The sequence below is a fragment of the Opisthocomus hoazin genome, chromosome 5, assembly GCF_030867145.1.
Source record: "Opisthocomus hoazin isolate bOpiHoa1 chromosome 5, bOpiHoa1.hap1, whole genome shotgun sequence".
NCBI lineage: Eukaryota > Metazoa > Chordata > Aves > Opisthocomiformes > Opisthocomidae > Opisthocomus > Opisthocomus hoazin.
In genome coordinates, this window is record NC_134418.1 from 63,801,421 (window position 1) to 63,818,221 (window position 16,801).

A 16,801-nucleotide genomic window follows, 5' to 3' on the forward strand; every position below is an offset into this window, starting at 1 on the left:
TATTAACTAAACTAGAGAATCAAACACATTAAATTATCAGGGAAGGGCTAGAGAACAAACAGAAGTTACCACTGTTTCAGTACATCAACTCCTTGTTGCTGCATATGAGTTTATGGTTAGCCCACTGAATACAGAATATAGGTTCATTCCTACATCCTGAAGAGAGGTGAAAAGAAAGATACAAATATAAGATGAAGAGCAGGAGGGATGGAAAGTCATGGCATTCATTATTCAGTTGGTCTTGTTATGACAAAGAGGCATCAAAACAGAACAGGTTTAAACCTAAAGAAAAAAAAAGGTCGGGGTGGTGTTTCCACAAACATCGACTGTGCCAGATTTAGAAGTCTGGTAAGCCAAAATGGATTTTAAAAAGCAGTTAAATGATTTCATGAAAGAACATGCCATTAGAGTGTTGTTGGTTTGTGGGTTTTTAAACATAAATCTGTAGCTATAAAACATAAATCTGTAGCTATAACCTCCATCTCAGGAAATCCCCCAGCTGCAGATTGGAAGGCATCCTGAAGAAAGTATTACTGCATTTCTGCTGGTGGAATAAATGTCTGTTTGCTCTACTAGAGACTTTTTCTCCACCCCGAACTTGGTACAGCCTTTCTCAGGGTCGTACATTATTCCCCTATCCACACTGAAACATATTTCATTTTTGACTTGGCAACTAAGCGACAAGCTACTGTTTCAGTTGTAGGGCTGGTGAACTTGCAAGTACTTCCATATCAATACTTGCATATGAGAACTTAAAGTTCATCTTCCTAGGGCATATTTTGCTGCTGACCTTAGCTTCCAGTTATAGTAGTTCTGCCAGTGTTTCATAACCCAGTAAGGAAATATATATTTATGTTACCCAGCTGGCCATTCAATCAGTATCTTGATATGTGCTCCTTACAGTGGAAATCAAAATACATTTAAGAACACATTAGTTCCATTTACTTAACTGGCATTAGTACAGTGCTTCAAACAAGAATAACTGCACAAAACACAAAATAGTATCAATGTCTATCCTTAAGTGATTGCTTTTGCCTACTGAGATCATATCAGTGTACCCCCATTAAAGTCAGCAGTCCTTTACTTGGAAAATGATTCCTGAGAAAACATCAGGATAAACTAGGAAGTAAGATGCTAAGTAAGGCCAACAGACTGAACCTCAGTTTTTCTGCTGTCAGTATCATATTGTGGTGCTCCCTCACACAACACATACTGTTTAACTGATGAGTAATATGTTTCATACAAAATGGGGTTTTACTGAGTCTCTTTCTTTGATATGTTTTCACTCACTCACTTTTCACTTCCTTGAGAGTTTTTTTCATTAGGATAATATTTTGTTTTACTTGGGTATAAAAAGGCTGCACTTTTTTTTGATGTTTCCTTTATGTTCTGTCTCCTCTAGCTATATAGCCTTTTGTCTGTGTCTATAAATTAGAGACTCCACAAAGCAATATTTGCTAAAAATTAAATGCAGCTCTCAACCATAAGCTTAAAGATTAGTTGCTCTTCTCACTCCCACTGTGGAAGCCAGGAGCAACTCTGCCAGTTTGGGACACATCAAATTTGCAGAATCAAAAGGACACTTAAGTCTTTTGAGTTTTGCATGAAGTAACTTACACCACCCCTCTGGCTGGGGTGCATGGGTCCTTTACAGTCTCCTATATCACACAGAGACTAGCAGTAGTAACTAAATAATAATGATATTTGCAGTTAAAGACTGCCAACAGTTAGTCAGAGAGCGAGCTTGTAGCTCCATACCTTCCAGCATACCTCTGTAGCAGCAAGAGAGGATAGGCACCCCTCCGGCCAAGCGCTCATTAGGAGCAGGACATAGCAGGTCTCCCTTACAGGCACGACCAGGAAGACAGCTCTTCCATGGGGCTTCCTTGCCAAGCATCAGGGAGCAGCAAGGGCAGGGTTTCTTCCTAACGGAAGGTGAGGGAGACGACTACATGAGCTAGGCAATGACCTCACCAGCAGTGTACAGTACTGCAGCACCAGAGACAGGCAAACAGCAGCAGGGTGACAGGAACAGGCCAACTAACAGCCCAGCAAGTATCAGACAGAAGCTAGGTAACAAGTCAGGTGCAAGAAGACTGCTAGTGATAAGCACCTTTATACGGAGAACAGGCTCAAGCCTGGACTTAAATGGAGCCCCCGGCCCATGAGTGGGGGTTTCAAGTGAGGTTGCTCTGGGCCATCAAGGTTTGTAGCTTGCCCATGGCACTACCACTGAGCACCTTTCCCACTATGGGCATGAGGTCTCTTCCATTTCACAGCTGTAGTGACAGTTCTGCATATTCATACCCAATATTAAAAACTGTTATTTTTTCTCTGAAAGTGCAGCACAGAAAAAACTTAAAAAAAGAGAAGAATCCCCCAGCATATGAGTGGGATACTAAACTTTTATTAACAGATGGAGACAGGGATACTGGGCCAGACCGACAGCAGTCTATTCAGGAGGAGCTCTAACTATCGTGGTTTACTTATGATTTGCTTATGATTTAAACTCTGTGTAGAGAAAGTAAACAGATTAATTCCTGAATAACTCTAGAAATTAACCGATAACATATGAAGACTGACCAGAAGACACCTGAAGTGATAACACCACCTCAAGCAGTTATGCAGTACCATACCTATTTTACTGTTACACATTAGCTGCCTGGAAAGTGAGGAATGAAGAGCTAACACCTTGGGCAGCTGAGTGCCAAGCTGACCACCTCTGCAAATCATGAACCCAAATACAGGAGCTGAGTTTTAATATCTGTGCTGTAATTTGCCAGCGGTGAGGTTAGGACTTGAGCTCGTGGCTCCCCAGCCTGCGCTCTACCCTCGCATGCAGACCCAACAACTCATCAGAGAAAGGGATTAAGCAGAAGGCATATAGCAGCGTTCTCAGTGACGACCTTTACTGCAGTGCACACAGTTGTGGTATAATTTTTGGTAATTGAATTCCATTTTAGATCTGAGCAAATGTAGTCAATGAAAAGATAAAAAAATGAAAACAGGCATAAAAAGCAATTGTAAAATACATGAAAGCCCTGGAATGCAGAGAGTCCAGTTACAAAAAAAAAAACTACTTTCCAAAATACAGAATGTAAATCCACTAATTATCATTATTATCAAGGGTAGCTAGCTTCAAAGTAACAGCTTTTGGAACTTGCCCATTTGGAGTTGCAAAGGAAAACATGGTACAATACATCCCAAATGCACCAGTTAAGGACTGCTCCTGGTTTTTAAAAATAGTCAGAACTCAGCCTCTGGTCTGTATCAAAAATTTAACTCAACTTGAGCAGATTGTTTCTGTTTAAAATACTTAACTCATTCTTAAGCTACCTGAGTACAATGTCTGAAGCTGTGGTTCTTACATGGCCCAGCAATCTTTGATCAGGCTAAACTGGAAGAAATATTCACAGCAAAAGAGCCCCTGGTGTGACTCCTAATTAGGTTTATGCTACCAATGAAATAAGCTCATTAAGAGATGTTAAGAATGTAAATACAATTTTGAAATCAAATTGTCTGAAAAAATGTAGATTTGGAAATAGAAGATGAAGTGTGGCGGAAGAACTATGACAGGCTGTGTTAATGCAAAGCCAGAACAGAAGACAATTGATTTGCATAACAGGACTTCAAACCTGAAAATCCTCTTTACCCTCCACAAAATAATATATTCCAGATCAGCAACACAGGATCCTAACACGCAGATTTTGTCAAGAGCTGCAGAAGCCTGATGTTTCTGTTGAATCAAGCCTGTTTTCAATGAGGAAAGCTGTATTTAAAAACAAGACAAAATCCTTGCAACGTACAACAGAAATCCAGACTGGAGAGAGCGGTGCAAGTCCCCAACTGGCATAAAGCCCATGTGACAGATTTCATTCTCCTCTTGCATGTATTGGCCAGGAAAACTCACTGGTAGTGAGGCATGGGAGAGTACCTCTGAGTCCTTGGGCCTTTGAAATCACCTCTTTGCTTGTGATGTTTGCAGCAGTATTTCCAGCTCGAATCAAAATATTGCTACCCCCAACCCTGCCTCCAGTGTGGTTTGACCCTATCCGAGAAGTAGGGCATAGTACGAAGAGCAGGATTTGTTTCTTTTGCAATCAATAAGCATGTTACTCTGTAGCCTTGGCAGGACTGAGTCCTCTGGGGTTTATGGCTATTGCAAATTCAAAGTCCTCAGTAGCTAATGGGCCATGGAGCCTGCCCACACAGCTGAAGCCGAGGACCTACAACTGGAAGCTCATGGGTGGGACCCAGATGGTGCCTTTGAGCCTGGCTTTAGCTCTTGGGATCCTACACGTCCCATCCAGCTCATTCAGATCTTGCGTCAATACCCTCTCGGAAGAGTTCTCTTCTGCTTGTACCAGTCCTGCTTCTTTTTCCATAGAGAAAACGTTCCCGTAAAGCATTTCTTCACTTCTGCAGTTGGCCAGAAAACAGAAAGGATGCACCCCAGAGATAACTGTGAAACAGAGGTAGCTTGGGGGCAACCGTAAGCAAGGACTGCCCACAGCCTGTCCACGGCAAAGAAGCCCAAAGCCCAGTCTACATGAGTATGTACCAGTAATACAGGTGTTTCCCTCAGCTGGAAAAAAGCTGATTTCCCACAGCGTAAAACAGATTACTGTAGTAACCTGACTGATTCGTCCTCGGCGATTTACATCAACCTTGTGATATGGAGAGATATATATACATATATACACACGGTGTGAATTAATGCGTAACATCTTGCAGCTTCAAGCAGATGCGATTCCCTGCAAATAGCAACTTCGCCGCCGTCAGAACGACGCCTTGCGGCCTACGGACACCTGCCCTGCGACGCACAGCTAGGAGATGAAGAGTTGGTAATGTCTCAGCAGTCGCCGTTTAAGCTTTCAGAAGCAGCACATACGGTTTCTTAATTTTTTGTGCGGATTTCTGAAGCCGGACTTGACTTTGTGTGACGAAAAATGCCCTGCTGGGTTTGAAGTGGCTGCATAAACACGTGCTTTTACGTAGATTCCTGACTCCGGGGACACTCAAGGGCCCTTAAACTCGTCACAGCTGCTCCGGCGTGTTGCCAGCGCCTTTACAACCGCCGCCTAATTCGCAATCAGCAGGGATTAAGCCCCGCTTTACCACCTCGTCCGGGGCAGCCCGGCTGCCCCGCCTGAGCCGCCCGCTCCCACCCGCAGGTGTGCCGGCCTCCTTCCCCCCACCGCCCCTCCGCGGGCTGCCACTACCGTGCGGGAGCCCCCGCTATGCGCCCCGCCCGCAAGCCGGCGCCCGGCCGAGGCCTCCCCCGCCCCACCCGGCGGCCGGCTCTGCCGCGGGGCTGCGCCCCGGTGCCGTGAGGCGGTAGCGGTGTGAGAGGCGGCGGCGGCGGCTCGAGGGGAGGCGGTGTGAGGGGAGGCGGTGTGAGGGGACGCGAGGCGGGGCGAGGCGGGGCGAGGCGGTGCCGCGCAGGGCCGGCAGGTGGCGGCCGTTGCCCGCGGAGGCGGGAAGAGGCGGGTGGCGGTTAGGGCGCGTCTGTCCGCCACCGCCTGCGCGCTCACGGCGGCTGAGGGGGCCGGGTGGGTGTCGTGGCCGTGTAAATTCGGGTTTAGCTCTTACGGGTCACCGGCGCCAGCGGTCAGGGAGAGTTCCGCGGCCTTCTGCGGAGCTCCCGGGAGAGCAGGGGGCCTGCAGGAAGCAGGGCAGCAAGAGAAGTAAATTTGCTGAACTCCAAAGCAGGAGTGCTGTGACTGCCGGCTGGTTGAGTTGCCTGGTCTGTGGCGGGGTTGCTCCGAATACATTTGCAGCCAATGGGAACGTTTTGTTTAACTTCAGCAGGCTTTGAGCCATTGCTCTTGACGCTGTGACACCAGGTGTTGCTGAAAAGCGAGGTACAGTTTACACTAACGTCAAAAAATTAGAATTTCTTTAGGGTGAGAGGGTGAGTGGAAGTTTATGAGACTGCAAGGACCCCTTCCACAGCAAATTTCCAATGTAAACTGTGCTTTGGGTACATGAGCCAAGCAAAAAACCCAAGCAAGCCCTCACAAAAACTGCCAGCTACGGGGTATTAGGTACCTGTGCACCACTGCTTCCGCTTGCCTGTACGCACAGGTCCTTGTAAGTGGTCCTAAAGCCACTTCGGCAGGAAAGCCACCAGTGGCAGTCAGGCCACAAAGAGTATAAGTTTTGTTCTGCCCCTTTCATATTATATCTGAAAATGAGTTATAGTTATCCGTGAGTGAATTAAATTACCTGGCTTTTAATAGAAATGCTATTGAATCAGCGCAGCGGAATATCACTGAATCATGGAAATGAGATTGTTGTGTTGCTGAAGGAATACAAAAGGACCTGGAGCTGGAGCCGTTCTCAAAGTCTGGGCATGGCTTGGTGGTTGTGCCTCATTCACATTGTATGCAGTTTATTGATATTTCACAGAATTCTGAAATGCTGCTCTCAATTCTACACCTGTCCTCATTTTGTATTGTCCTTTACACCTCGTCAAAGGGGATGTGGAAAGATGCAACGAGCATCTGGAGTCAGTAGATGCCTGGTGAGAGAGGCTGAGGGACCGGGGCTTGTTCAGGATGGGAAGGGACAGCTTTGAGGGCACCTAACAGCAGACCCCCAGACCCTCCTGGAAAGCTACTTAGAAGCTGGATCTAGGCTCTTCCCAGTAATACACGGCAGGAGCGCAAGAGACTACAGGGCCAAACTGAAATGAGAGGTTCAGACTGAGTATGAGAAACTTGTTCCCCATGAGGACACCCAGGCACTGGAGCAGGGCCCAGAGAGGCTGAGTTGTCACCAGCCCAGAGCGTGGAGCTCAGTACCTGACTGGATGGATCAAGTCCTGAACAACCTGATCTCACAGCTGGCCCTGCTGTGGGCAGGAGATCAAGCTAGAGACCTCCTGAGGTCTCTTCCAGCCTGAATGATCCTGTGATCTTTGCACATATGTCTTATCTCCTTTGGGTGATATGATTGTTCTGCTGAATACAGCAAGTTAAAGGCATTCATACGTGAAAACATATACTCACGTGGTGTGGAAGAAATCCACTTTTTCTATCTTTTTTTTTTTTTTCAGCTAGGATCTTTCCCAGTTTGAGAGACTGTTACGCAAAGAACAGACTATAGGCCCTGAATTTAGGTTGCCTGAAAGTACATTGCTGTGAAATATTTTCAGTTTGCTTGAAACAACCTGCCATGTTTGGATAAGGAGAGATAATGTCGATTGACACAATGTAAACACTCAGATTATGAGGACAGAAAGCATCCTCACAAGGGTTTTTGGCTGTTGTGTGGGAGACCAGGTTTTGGTTGCAGCAACTTCCTTTGAACTCCACTAGGTGACTACAGAGACCTCTCACCTTTTTGATACTAGTGACAGGGTAAATTCTGTATCTTTAAATGAACATCAGTCGTTGTTCAAAAATATAAGCTCTAGTTCAAAGAGAAATTATAAACCAAATTCAGGTAATTTTGGGGGTTCCTTTACTCTGAATGTATAAAGATCAGCAGAAATAAAAATTCCGTACTCAGTAGGGACTTGCCCTGGTTTCAGCTGGGATAGAGTTAATTTTCTCCCTAGTAGCTGGTATAGTGCTGTGGTTTGGATTTAGTATGAGAATAACGTTGATAACACACAGATGTTTTTAGTTATTGCTACGTAATGCTTATACTGTCAAGAATTTTTTCGCTTCCATACTCTGTTGACTGAGGAGATGCATGAGAAGCTAGAAGGGAGCACAGCCAGGACAGCTGACCCGAACTGACCGAAGGGATATTCCATACCATATGACATCATGCTGGGGGAGTTGACCGGGGCAGGGAATTGCTGCTTGGAGTCAGGCTGGGCATTGGTGTGCAGGTGGTGAGAAATTGCACAGTGCATCACTCGTTTTGCATATTCTATTATTATTACTTCTGCCTTTGTTGTCCTATTAAACTGTCTTTATTTCAACCTACGAGTTTCACTTTTTTTCCCCTGATTCTCCTCCCCACCCCACCAGGGAGCAGACTGGAGGGGTGAGTGAGCGGCTGTGTAGTGCTTAGTTGCCAGCTGGGGTTAAACGATCACAGGAGTGACCATAAACAAACTGGGAAATCTGTTTTATGGTTGGGATAGCAACCCTGGGCAGCCTCTGAAAAGTGCATTTGATGTGTGACATAATATAGTCTGTGATGGTAAAATATGTTATAGGTTGTGTTTTTAGCCCTGGGAAACAGCTGACTTGTTGACACTGAAGTATCAGGTGGGGGGAGTCATCCCATTTGTTTAATGCTTTTTTACAGGACTTGGGGTCCTGACATTTTGTCCTGTCTATTACAAAACACAAATTCTACTCTCACCATTCATTTCCTATTTTTGTATGTACAGTGCTGAAGCCTTGGACTGTGAACAGCCTCTTTGTCTCATCCAAGTTTTTATTTACTGTTGTGACTGATTTTGTGTCCTACCTTGTGCTGCAAAATTTAATTCACAGCTTCCACTTATTTAGAACTTCGCTGATCTATATTAGCATTTAAGAAGTTGTTGTGTTGTAAACCACATTGGCTCTTTTAGACCTTATCTCCCTCCCTGTGATCAGAGCCCTTCAAAATAATCAAACTTTCCCAAAGATAGAATTTAAACTTTTGAGAAGATATCGAATAACCTACTTTGAGAATCAGCCAGTGAAACACATTCAAAACCCAGACAAACTGCTCTTTAAGAGGGTCTTAATTCTGCATTTTTCCCTTGGGAATACAAATTTATTTTCCATCACATAATAGACCCGGAGTACCAAATTCATTAAGCTATTTCTGGTTTAGTTTACTGTCACTGCTTCTCAGATGACCTTCAGGGGTACTAATTTTCACTGTTTTTTCAGTCCTTTTCTAATCTACAAAAAAGGAAACTGCAGTATGTCAGTGATGGCTTCTCCACACTGAGAAATACTGACAAAAAAATAAGCCTTTGTAAGTGACAAAACAAAAATTTTCAAAAATTTCAGTGATGAACGTCGTTCTTTAATCTGTTTATAATTTTGTTCTGGGCAACTTCTCTTTTCTTATTTAGCTTCATTAAATGGTTAAATGCCTTTCCATTTGCTTTGTACCTGGTTTGACACTTACTCATGCAGACCTATATCTTTACGCTGTCACTGACTGATTTCTTAGGGGGCTCTTGAACAAAAAGGATCTGAGCCAAACTCCATGAAATTCAAGGTGATTTTTTTTCCCAGGCTTTTCCTCATAACCTGTATGCTGTTATTTACCAAGAGTGTAATACAGAATAGATGATTCTGGATTTGGCAGAAAAATTGTCTTTTGAAACACTTGCATTCTCTAACTGGCAACACAGATAATGCCTTTGGAAAACATGTGGGGACACCTTGCTGCTGTTCTTTTCCCTGCCACATCTATTCTAAGAATTAGTGTTAGTTTTCTGAAATGTTAATCATATTCAGATTTGTAAGAATGCATATTTTCTGTGCAGACTTGAGCAGGCATTTCTGGTGTACCTTAAATGAAATGCTGCAAAGAGTCGAATGTTTGCAGTGACTGGGAGGCAAGTCCTAACACTGTGCCCAGTTTGTTGCAATAACCCTAATCTATGTAAAGGGGTCAAGAGACATCAGCAGGGATGGAAAACAGCCTATTTCTAATCCTCGCTGTTCCCATGGCAGATGAAACAAAGAGTAAGAGTAAAGGAAAGTATGAGCATTAAAGCAGTAGTTAGTGTAATGAGATGAACAGAAACCTTTATTATATAAAAAATTTCAGAAATCTTCTGTATAGTACTGCCTTGTCTGAATCTGGTCATAGAAAACTTAATAGCCAGACTCTGAGGAGGCGAACAGAAAAAGATGCTGGGGCTTTTTGTCTTTTGTAAGTACCTTATGAGTGTCTCAAAAGCAACCTGGGCAGAGAAGCGATATTTTTTTCTTCCTCGTGCTAGCTTTCCCATGCTACTGGAAACAGTCGGTCATGACTCTGCCTGGCCATCATTGCTGAAAGGCTGTCTCAGAAAACCGGAACTTTGGATTATGTTACTTCCTGATTTTTTGTCTGTTTTTCAGAAATTATTGTTTTGTCACCTACATTTCACAATTGCATTGACATGTGTTTACCATTTCTTCTGTCTCTGAAAGACAAAACATCCCACTGGGTCTCTCTGGGAGGCAGTGCAAGCCGGGTAAACCATCTCCCGCAATGACTCCTTCCCATCCTGGCACTGGAACCGCTTGAAAAGTGACGACCACATTGGAGTAAACAGACCCTCTAATTCATTCTGTGCATGAGACATCGGCAGTGGAAAATATTTCCTCAATACATGGGGTATAATAGCACTGATATAAATAAAAATGAATCGGACGGACCCTGTGCAGCTCTTGCCCTACACGAGTACTGTTGTACAGTGTGCAGTAGTATCCAATCTGCACAATGCAGTAAGGCGTTTTGCTACTTCATGCCATCAGTCTCAGTCATTTGTTAACTGTTTTACTCCTGAGCTGTGCAGAAAACAACACTGATCTCTAGATACTTGTGTTAAAATTCTCTTTGGACAGTTACATTTTCTTGGTACCATGCCACATGCATCATTATGGAACTGCGTAAGTATATCCTTTGCCTCGTTTATTCTGTGGATAAAACAGCAATAAAGTAGTGAATACCAACACTTGGGTGAACGGTTTGCTTTGGTCTTTAGGACTGCAATGAGAGTAACACTGCATTCAGCATGTGTAGGAAAATTAAATTGTGGGCTTACAGCCAAGCATCAGAAGTACATTCAAGATGCTGTGGGACAAGAGGGGCTCATCGCAAAGGTCTTCTGTATGGCTAGAACACAACATTGTGAGGGCAAAGCAAGCACTGCTTGTCAAAGCTCTATGTCACTTAGCCACCAAGGCAACCTAAGTACCAGTGTAAGAGGTTCTTCCTCCCAGGTCATAGTGAATACGCCTAGTGAGGCAGAAACCCAAGCCCTGCGTGACTTTATTTATTGTAAATGCGCAGTGATGCAAAATCTTAAGAAATTGATTCAAGAATTGTTCTCTCTGCTCCATTAGAAACTGACATAATCAAAAGAGACTGAACCTTGCATTAACTAGGCAGTTAAATTGGGTTTCTACATGTCTTGTGTATTTGAACCATCTGCTGAGCTTAAGCATTCATTTTAATTTGTCAGTACACTAGAAATTCTACCAAGCTGCTACAGGAAAAAGCAATTTCCAGGGAGAAATGCAGAGGTCTGGTCATGAGAATGAAATATTTCAGCACTCCTACCACGTGTGACAGCTAAGCAAATCTGTCCCTGGTGCTGACTTTATTAAACCCTTCTGTGTTGAGTAATAAAATACTGTCACCTCACCACTACCCAAGGTAATGGCAGGGGAAGTCTATGAAGACCCTCTGTGGATTCATGGTAATTGGAAAATGTGTAATACACACATACGAAGACAAAAGAATAATGCAGAGCCATCCGACAGTTTGGAGATAGCATGGTTAATTTACAGCCTGAACGAATGTCTCATGTATTCAGGAGCTGCCTTGAACAGTAATTAATAAAATGGTATTCAGAGTGGAAGGATGGGTGTGCTAGTCTCAGGACTCAGCCTCAGACTTGCTCTGTGGCACCACTCTTATTTAAGCTGCTTTATACTGTGAAAGACTGCAATTCTCTCTCTCCACAAGCTAAAAAAGATGTATCTCACATAAACTCCCTTAGAAAGAATGTATCATCTATTTCCCTCTTTGACACCAAATTGGTGCTCATATTTAATGTCAGTGAACTCTAGAAGAACTCTCGCTGCTGCTAAAGCACAGCTCTGGTTTTCCAGCATTTCTTTATTCATGGATGTGGATAGCATGAAAATTCAGAGATAGGTAGAAAGAAAAGAAAGATACATATTTGTCTGTAGAGACATAAGCCTTGCATTTCAGAGCTTAAGTCAAATTCATTGCTAGGAGCGAAGAAAGGAATTTTCCTTCAGCTCAGGCCATTCCAGATGTGCTTCCTACGACATTTCCTTATCCTTCTGAAAGCTTGGGTGCAAGCCCTTCCAGAATGGGGGATACCTCACCAGAGAAACCACTCTTTTGAAATGGTTTGAGAGCAGGTGGCTACAGAATCTATAAATTATGTCCTCCTGTACCTATTCTAAGGTTAGCTATACAATTGTTCCACTTCACTGCAAAAGAACAGGATTTCATTCCAGTGAAGACTAAGAAAGAGGTTAGTGGTTTTAGAGGTAAGGATATGCCCAATATGTAGCACTTAGAACACCACATTGGGATGTGATAAAGAGAGGTTCAAAGCAAAGGTTTTCCTTATTAACAGCAGAACCTTGAATCTGGAGCCTTTAGCCCTACTGACTGTGCTCTTCATTCAGTGACTGTCTGTTGCAGTACGTCTCTGCCCCCAGAAGTTCTGCTGGAACATGAAAAGCCGAGCTGACATGAGTTTTTAAAATAAAGTCACGGTCTGTGGCAAATACGGTTCTCTTTCTGTAGGGAAAAAAATATTAATTTATCCTGACAGTTCTAATAGTGCACTTCTTTCAATAAAATTAAATGGAAACTTGTCAGGACCCTCATGATGCTTGTGGGTCTTATTCACCCTGACTGGCCTGACGTGGGCTCTCCACTCATGCACCCTGCCCATGGGCGCAGGTGCCCCGCTGAAGCTCACCCCAGGGCTACATCATGCCTCTGCCAGTCGTGATCTGCAAGCTGACATGTTGGCTTGACTTTGATCCTGCCCCATCACTATGGACTTGCTCAGTGATCACTGGGATGTGTCTTACCCTGGTCACCGTCACAAGGCCTGATCTTGATTCACTGATTTGCCTTCCCAGCTTGATCCTGGCACTGCAGCATCACCATGACTGTGCCTGGCGATATGGGCCCTGGGGTGATGCTAGCTGCCATACCTGGCTGTGTGTGTCCTGTCTGCCACACTTGGTGGCTGTCAGAAATATTCTTCAGGTGCAGACTTTGAAAATCCATGACATATTTCCAAATCATGCTCTTCTCATGTTTTAACAGGAATTTTGCAAAAACAGAATGAACCAGAAGAACTTTTTTCTAATCTAGTTCTAGTATGCATGTGATGTGTGTACGTAATATTGTCCTCAGATAATCTAGGATAGAGGTAGCAAGAGAATTATCTTTGTAATTAAGCCAGTAAGGCACAAGACTTCCTTCAGAAAGGGCTATTTGGGTGATTAGTCTTATACAATGGACACATATTGTACCTTGTGGGTAATCTGACAGCCCTGGAGACTCTCCGACACAGTACATATACTGCTATTTTTTTAATAACAAATATATTAAAAAACACATTCTCATTCTTGTTTTGTTTTCCTTCCTCTTGTCTCTCCCTGACCTTTCTCTGTTGTTCCTTCTCTATGGAGCCTCTTAACATCAGCATCTCTGCACATATGTTAGCACAATGGGTTGCCGTAAAGAATTACAGAGTCATGCAGCTCCTACAAGGTCACTCAAAATGCAGGTTGGAATACAGACTATAACCAAAGAGCTGCTTTAATTCAAAGTAAAAGCTAAAAGCAAATTGTGCCTACAAATTTCCTCAGAGGCAGTACACTTTACAACTACAAAATCTTCTAATTGAGTCATTCATGCTATGCTCAGGCATTAAATGAGTAAAGCTCAAAGCAAGCTGTATGTCTTTATTGGAAGTTTTACAGCATCTCTTTCATTTCATTTGCAATAAAGATGCAAAATTTTTTTAAAAAATAAAATATATGCTAGAAATGGATTTAGGGTGTAGTCAATAACACCTGCACATAATAAATAAAAGTGCTTGTGTTGTTATGCATAGTTTCTCAGCAGTAGCTTTCCAGGTGTTTCACAGCAGTGATCGGTAACACTGAACACACTAGACTTGGCATTTTTTCATTACTTTACTTAAAATATGGGTCAGAAGAGACTTTATTATTCATCCAGGTCTACTTCATAGGGAAAGGGAGGCAGAATGGTGAAGTGGCTTACTTAAGTCACAGTCCAGCTCAGTGACAAAACTGGAAGAAAAACTAAAATCACTTTAGCTGATGGTAAAAACACTCACATGCAGTAGGAAGACAAGGCTTGTAACACAAGAATCTTAGTGTGAAAGGGATCCAGCCACACCTAGAACTGTAGACTTTTGCTACAGAAAGACTACATAGCCCAGCAGTCTGAGAAAGAGAGTGGGGATCCAGGTTTCATGCTGCTACACATTCCTGTAACTTTGAGATGCAGTTCTAGCTTTATCTCTAATTTGCTTGATGGACTCCAAAAAAAAACCCAAAACACCTTTATGCATGTTGCACAGCAGATTGCTCCTCGACCACTCATGAAATAAGGTGCTAGCCAATACAAGATTTGCTTATTTTGCCTCTCGGCAGTTGCAACCACATGCCATTGTGATAAACAAATTGAGACCTTGTTTGCCAGACATGAATTTTTTTGCTTTCTATATTTCTGTCTTATGTAAAAGGTAGAAACAATACTTGCCGATTCACAGAGTTTTTCTGAAGATTTATTTCACTGGAATACTTCTGGCAAATCTGAGAAAGCTAGAGACTAAGGTTAGCATATGTTAAGACCTATTTTGGTGGAGATGCAGTTACCAGCTGTCGTGTGTCAGAAGAACCCATTTAACTCAGGTTAACTCAGACACTCTGCCAAACACTGTAGTAAGGTGTTGTAACAGATCCCTTTCACAACTGGAGGAGTACGCTAGGAAAGCTATCTGGGAAGCACAGCTCCTTACTGCGGTATCGCTTCCAAGGTGAGTTAAAGGTCTCCTTTCCTTTGGGTCTTTGTGCACCATTTCACTTATGCATAATCCAAAACATGTTCAGGTCAACAGGAATTTTTTCATTGACTTGAAGGAACATTAGCTCACAGCCATACAGAGCAAGATAATTGTAGGAGTATTTGTAAGGTTCGAATTATTCTCTTTTGTGCGAATTTGAGAGAAAGAGCTTTTCCTCCTTTTGGATGCTAACATTTGGGCAAGCACTATCAAAAGAAGAAATCTGTATTCTGAAAGCACACTGTCTATAAACACTATGGAAAACAACCAATCATTTGTGTCTTCCATTTTCTACCAGTATCTGAATATATATCAGCAATTACATGAACCTTGCAACATCTTCAAAGTCAGTATTAACATCCCCGTTGAAAACTGAAGACATTGGGAACAAAGAAAATAATTGAGTGTCCCAGAGTAATAAAACTAGACAGTACAATTTAATATACTCTGTTATGCATAGCTATTATGTATGAAGTTATACGTTTCTGAATGCACATTCACCTGCAACACCACTTTTCCTAAGTTTTTATCACAGAATAAGGTGTTTGAAATGGTCAGATATTGATGTGTTTTGTACACTTAATTGCTTGTATTTTCAATTTAGTGGAGCAGTTTACAAACACAATCATTTTTAATAATTTCTAAATGTAAAAGTGCATTTGCAATTTCTTTTACCCACAAGAATAGCAAGGAAAAAAAACCCACAAAATCTCACTGTGCATGAAAAAGGGAGGCATCTTATTGTAGTCTTTTCCTACCCATACGTGATAATGACTTTCCTGTTGGTTTTGAGATAACCACCCTGAGGAATAAAATATTGCAGCACTTACGCTGTTACAAATGGATGGTTTTGACTGAGTAAATACTGCAGGTTTGGTCCCTTGCTTGTTTTGGATGGTATTTAAGCTCAGAAAAAGATTATACTGAAAGTACTAGAACTTTTGCAAATTATTTCACTGGGAAAGGAAAATAACAATTCCTAAGCAGTACATAGGAGACAAGAAAAAATATGTAACTCTCCTTACTTTCCCCTGGTAGTTTGAAAGCCAGATGCTTCGGCGTTGGCATCCTGCTGGGTGCTGGTGATACCACTGCTGTGGGACAATGGTTTGAGAGATCTGTTCCCTGTAGCTGCATCCCAGCTTGTAGCGAACTCTTGCTGGAGAGGGACCTCCCTAGCATTGCTCTGTAGAGATGTCCCTTTGCTGCTAGATGAGCTTCCCATCTGATCTTTGTCAGAGTTACTGTCACTGTGTCCATTCAACTGGCTTGCAGAAGTAGAGGTTGTAGGATTGGAGGTTTTCTTCACTGCTTTCATTCCAAGAGTCTTGCCTGAAGATGCAAAAGGAGGTCCCTGTGAGGCACTCACTTGGATCTCAGAATGGGATGACCCCACAGCCGTAGTTGGAGAAGGAGTCAAGTCTGAGTGACTTGTCTGGGTTTCACCACCCTGGCCTGTGGTCCAGAGCTTTCCTGGAGTATTAAATCCAATGCTGCCACTCTGTAAGTGCACTAGAAGCAACAAGAAGATTATCTCCTTCATTCTGCTGGTTTGTAAATGCTACAACTTATCTCACATTTATTTCCAAGTAAGAAATCCTGTAGCTTCTCCCTCCTCCTGAGCTGCTGCTCATAGAGTGAGCCTACCCAGAGGATGCCCTGACAGGCTTTATTTTTGTAGAAAGGAAACAGGTTTTAGTGTTTCAAAACTGACTGAGGAAGCCTGGTTTCCTGTTTCTGTGGATTCCTCTGCAACCTGTGACCCCTTGGAGAGCGGGAGTCTGGCAGCCTTTGTGGGAGGAAGAAAGACGTTTCTGCAGAAGGCACAGGATAAAGATTAATGGCACAATAGAAACGTGGAAAAATACGTAGTGTGAAGTAATCCTGAGGGATAAAAACTGAAATCATTAGGTAATTTTCCTTTCACGAGTACGTGTACAGAGAACAGAAGTGACCTGTCACATGTGCCCTTTGGGTGGTTCATACTTGTGACCTTGTTATTGAAAAAGTGTTGGCAAAACT

At 42.9% G+C, this 16,801-nt stretch overlaps 1 protein-coding gene across 1 annotated transcript in view; it reads right to left on the reverse strand.

Annotated features, from left to right (window-relative positions):
- MMRN1 (multimerin 1) overlaps window positions 1-16,322 on the reverse strand; it is a 46,684-nt gene extending 30,362 nt beyond the window's left edge. Inside the window, exon 1 of the mRNA XM_009936968.2 lies at window positions 15,805-16,322. Coding sequence (XP_009935270.2) covers window positions 15,805-16,322 — 518 coding nt within the window. The remainder of the gene's footprint in view (window positions 1-15,804) is intronic.
- Window positions 16,323-16,801: the final 479 nt, after the last annotated feature.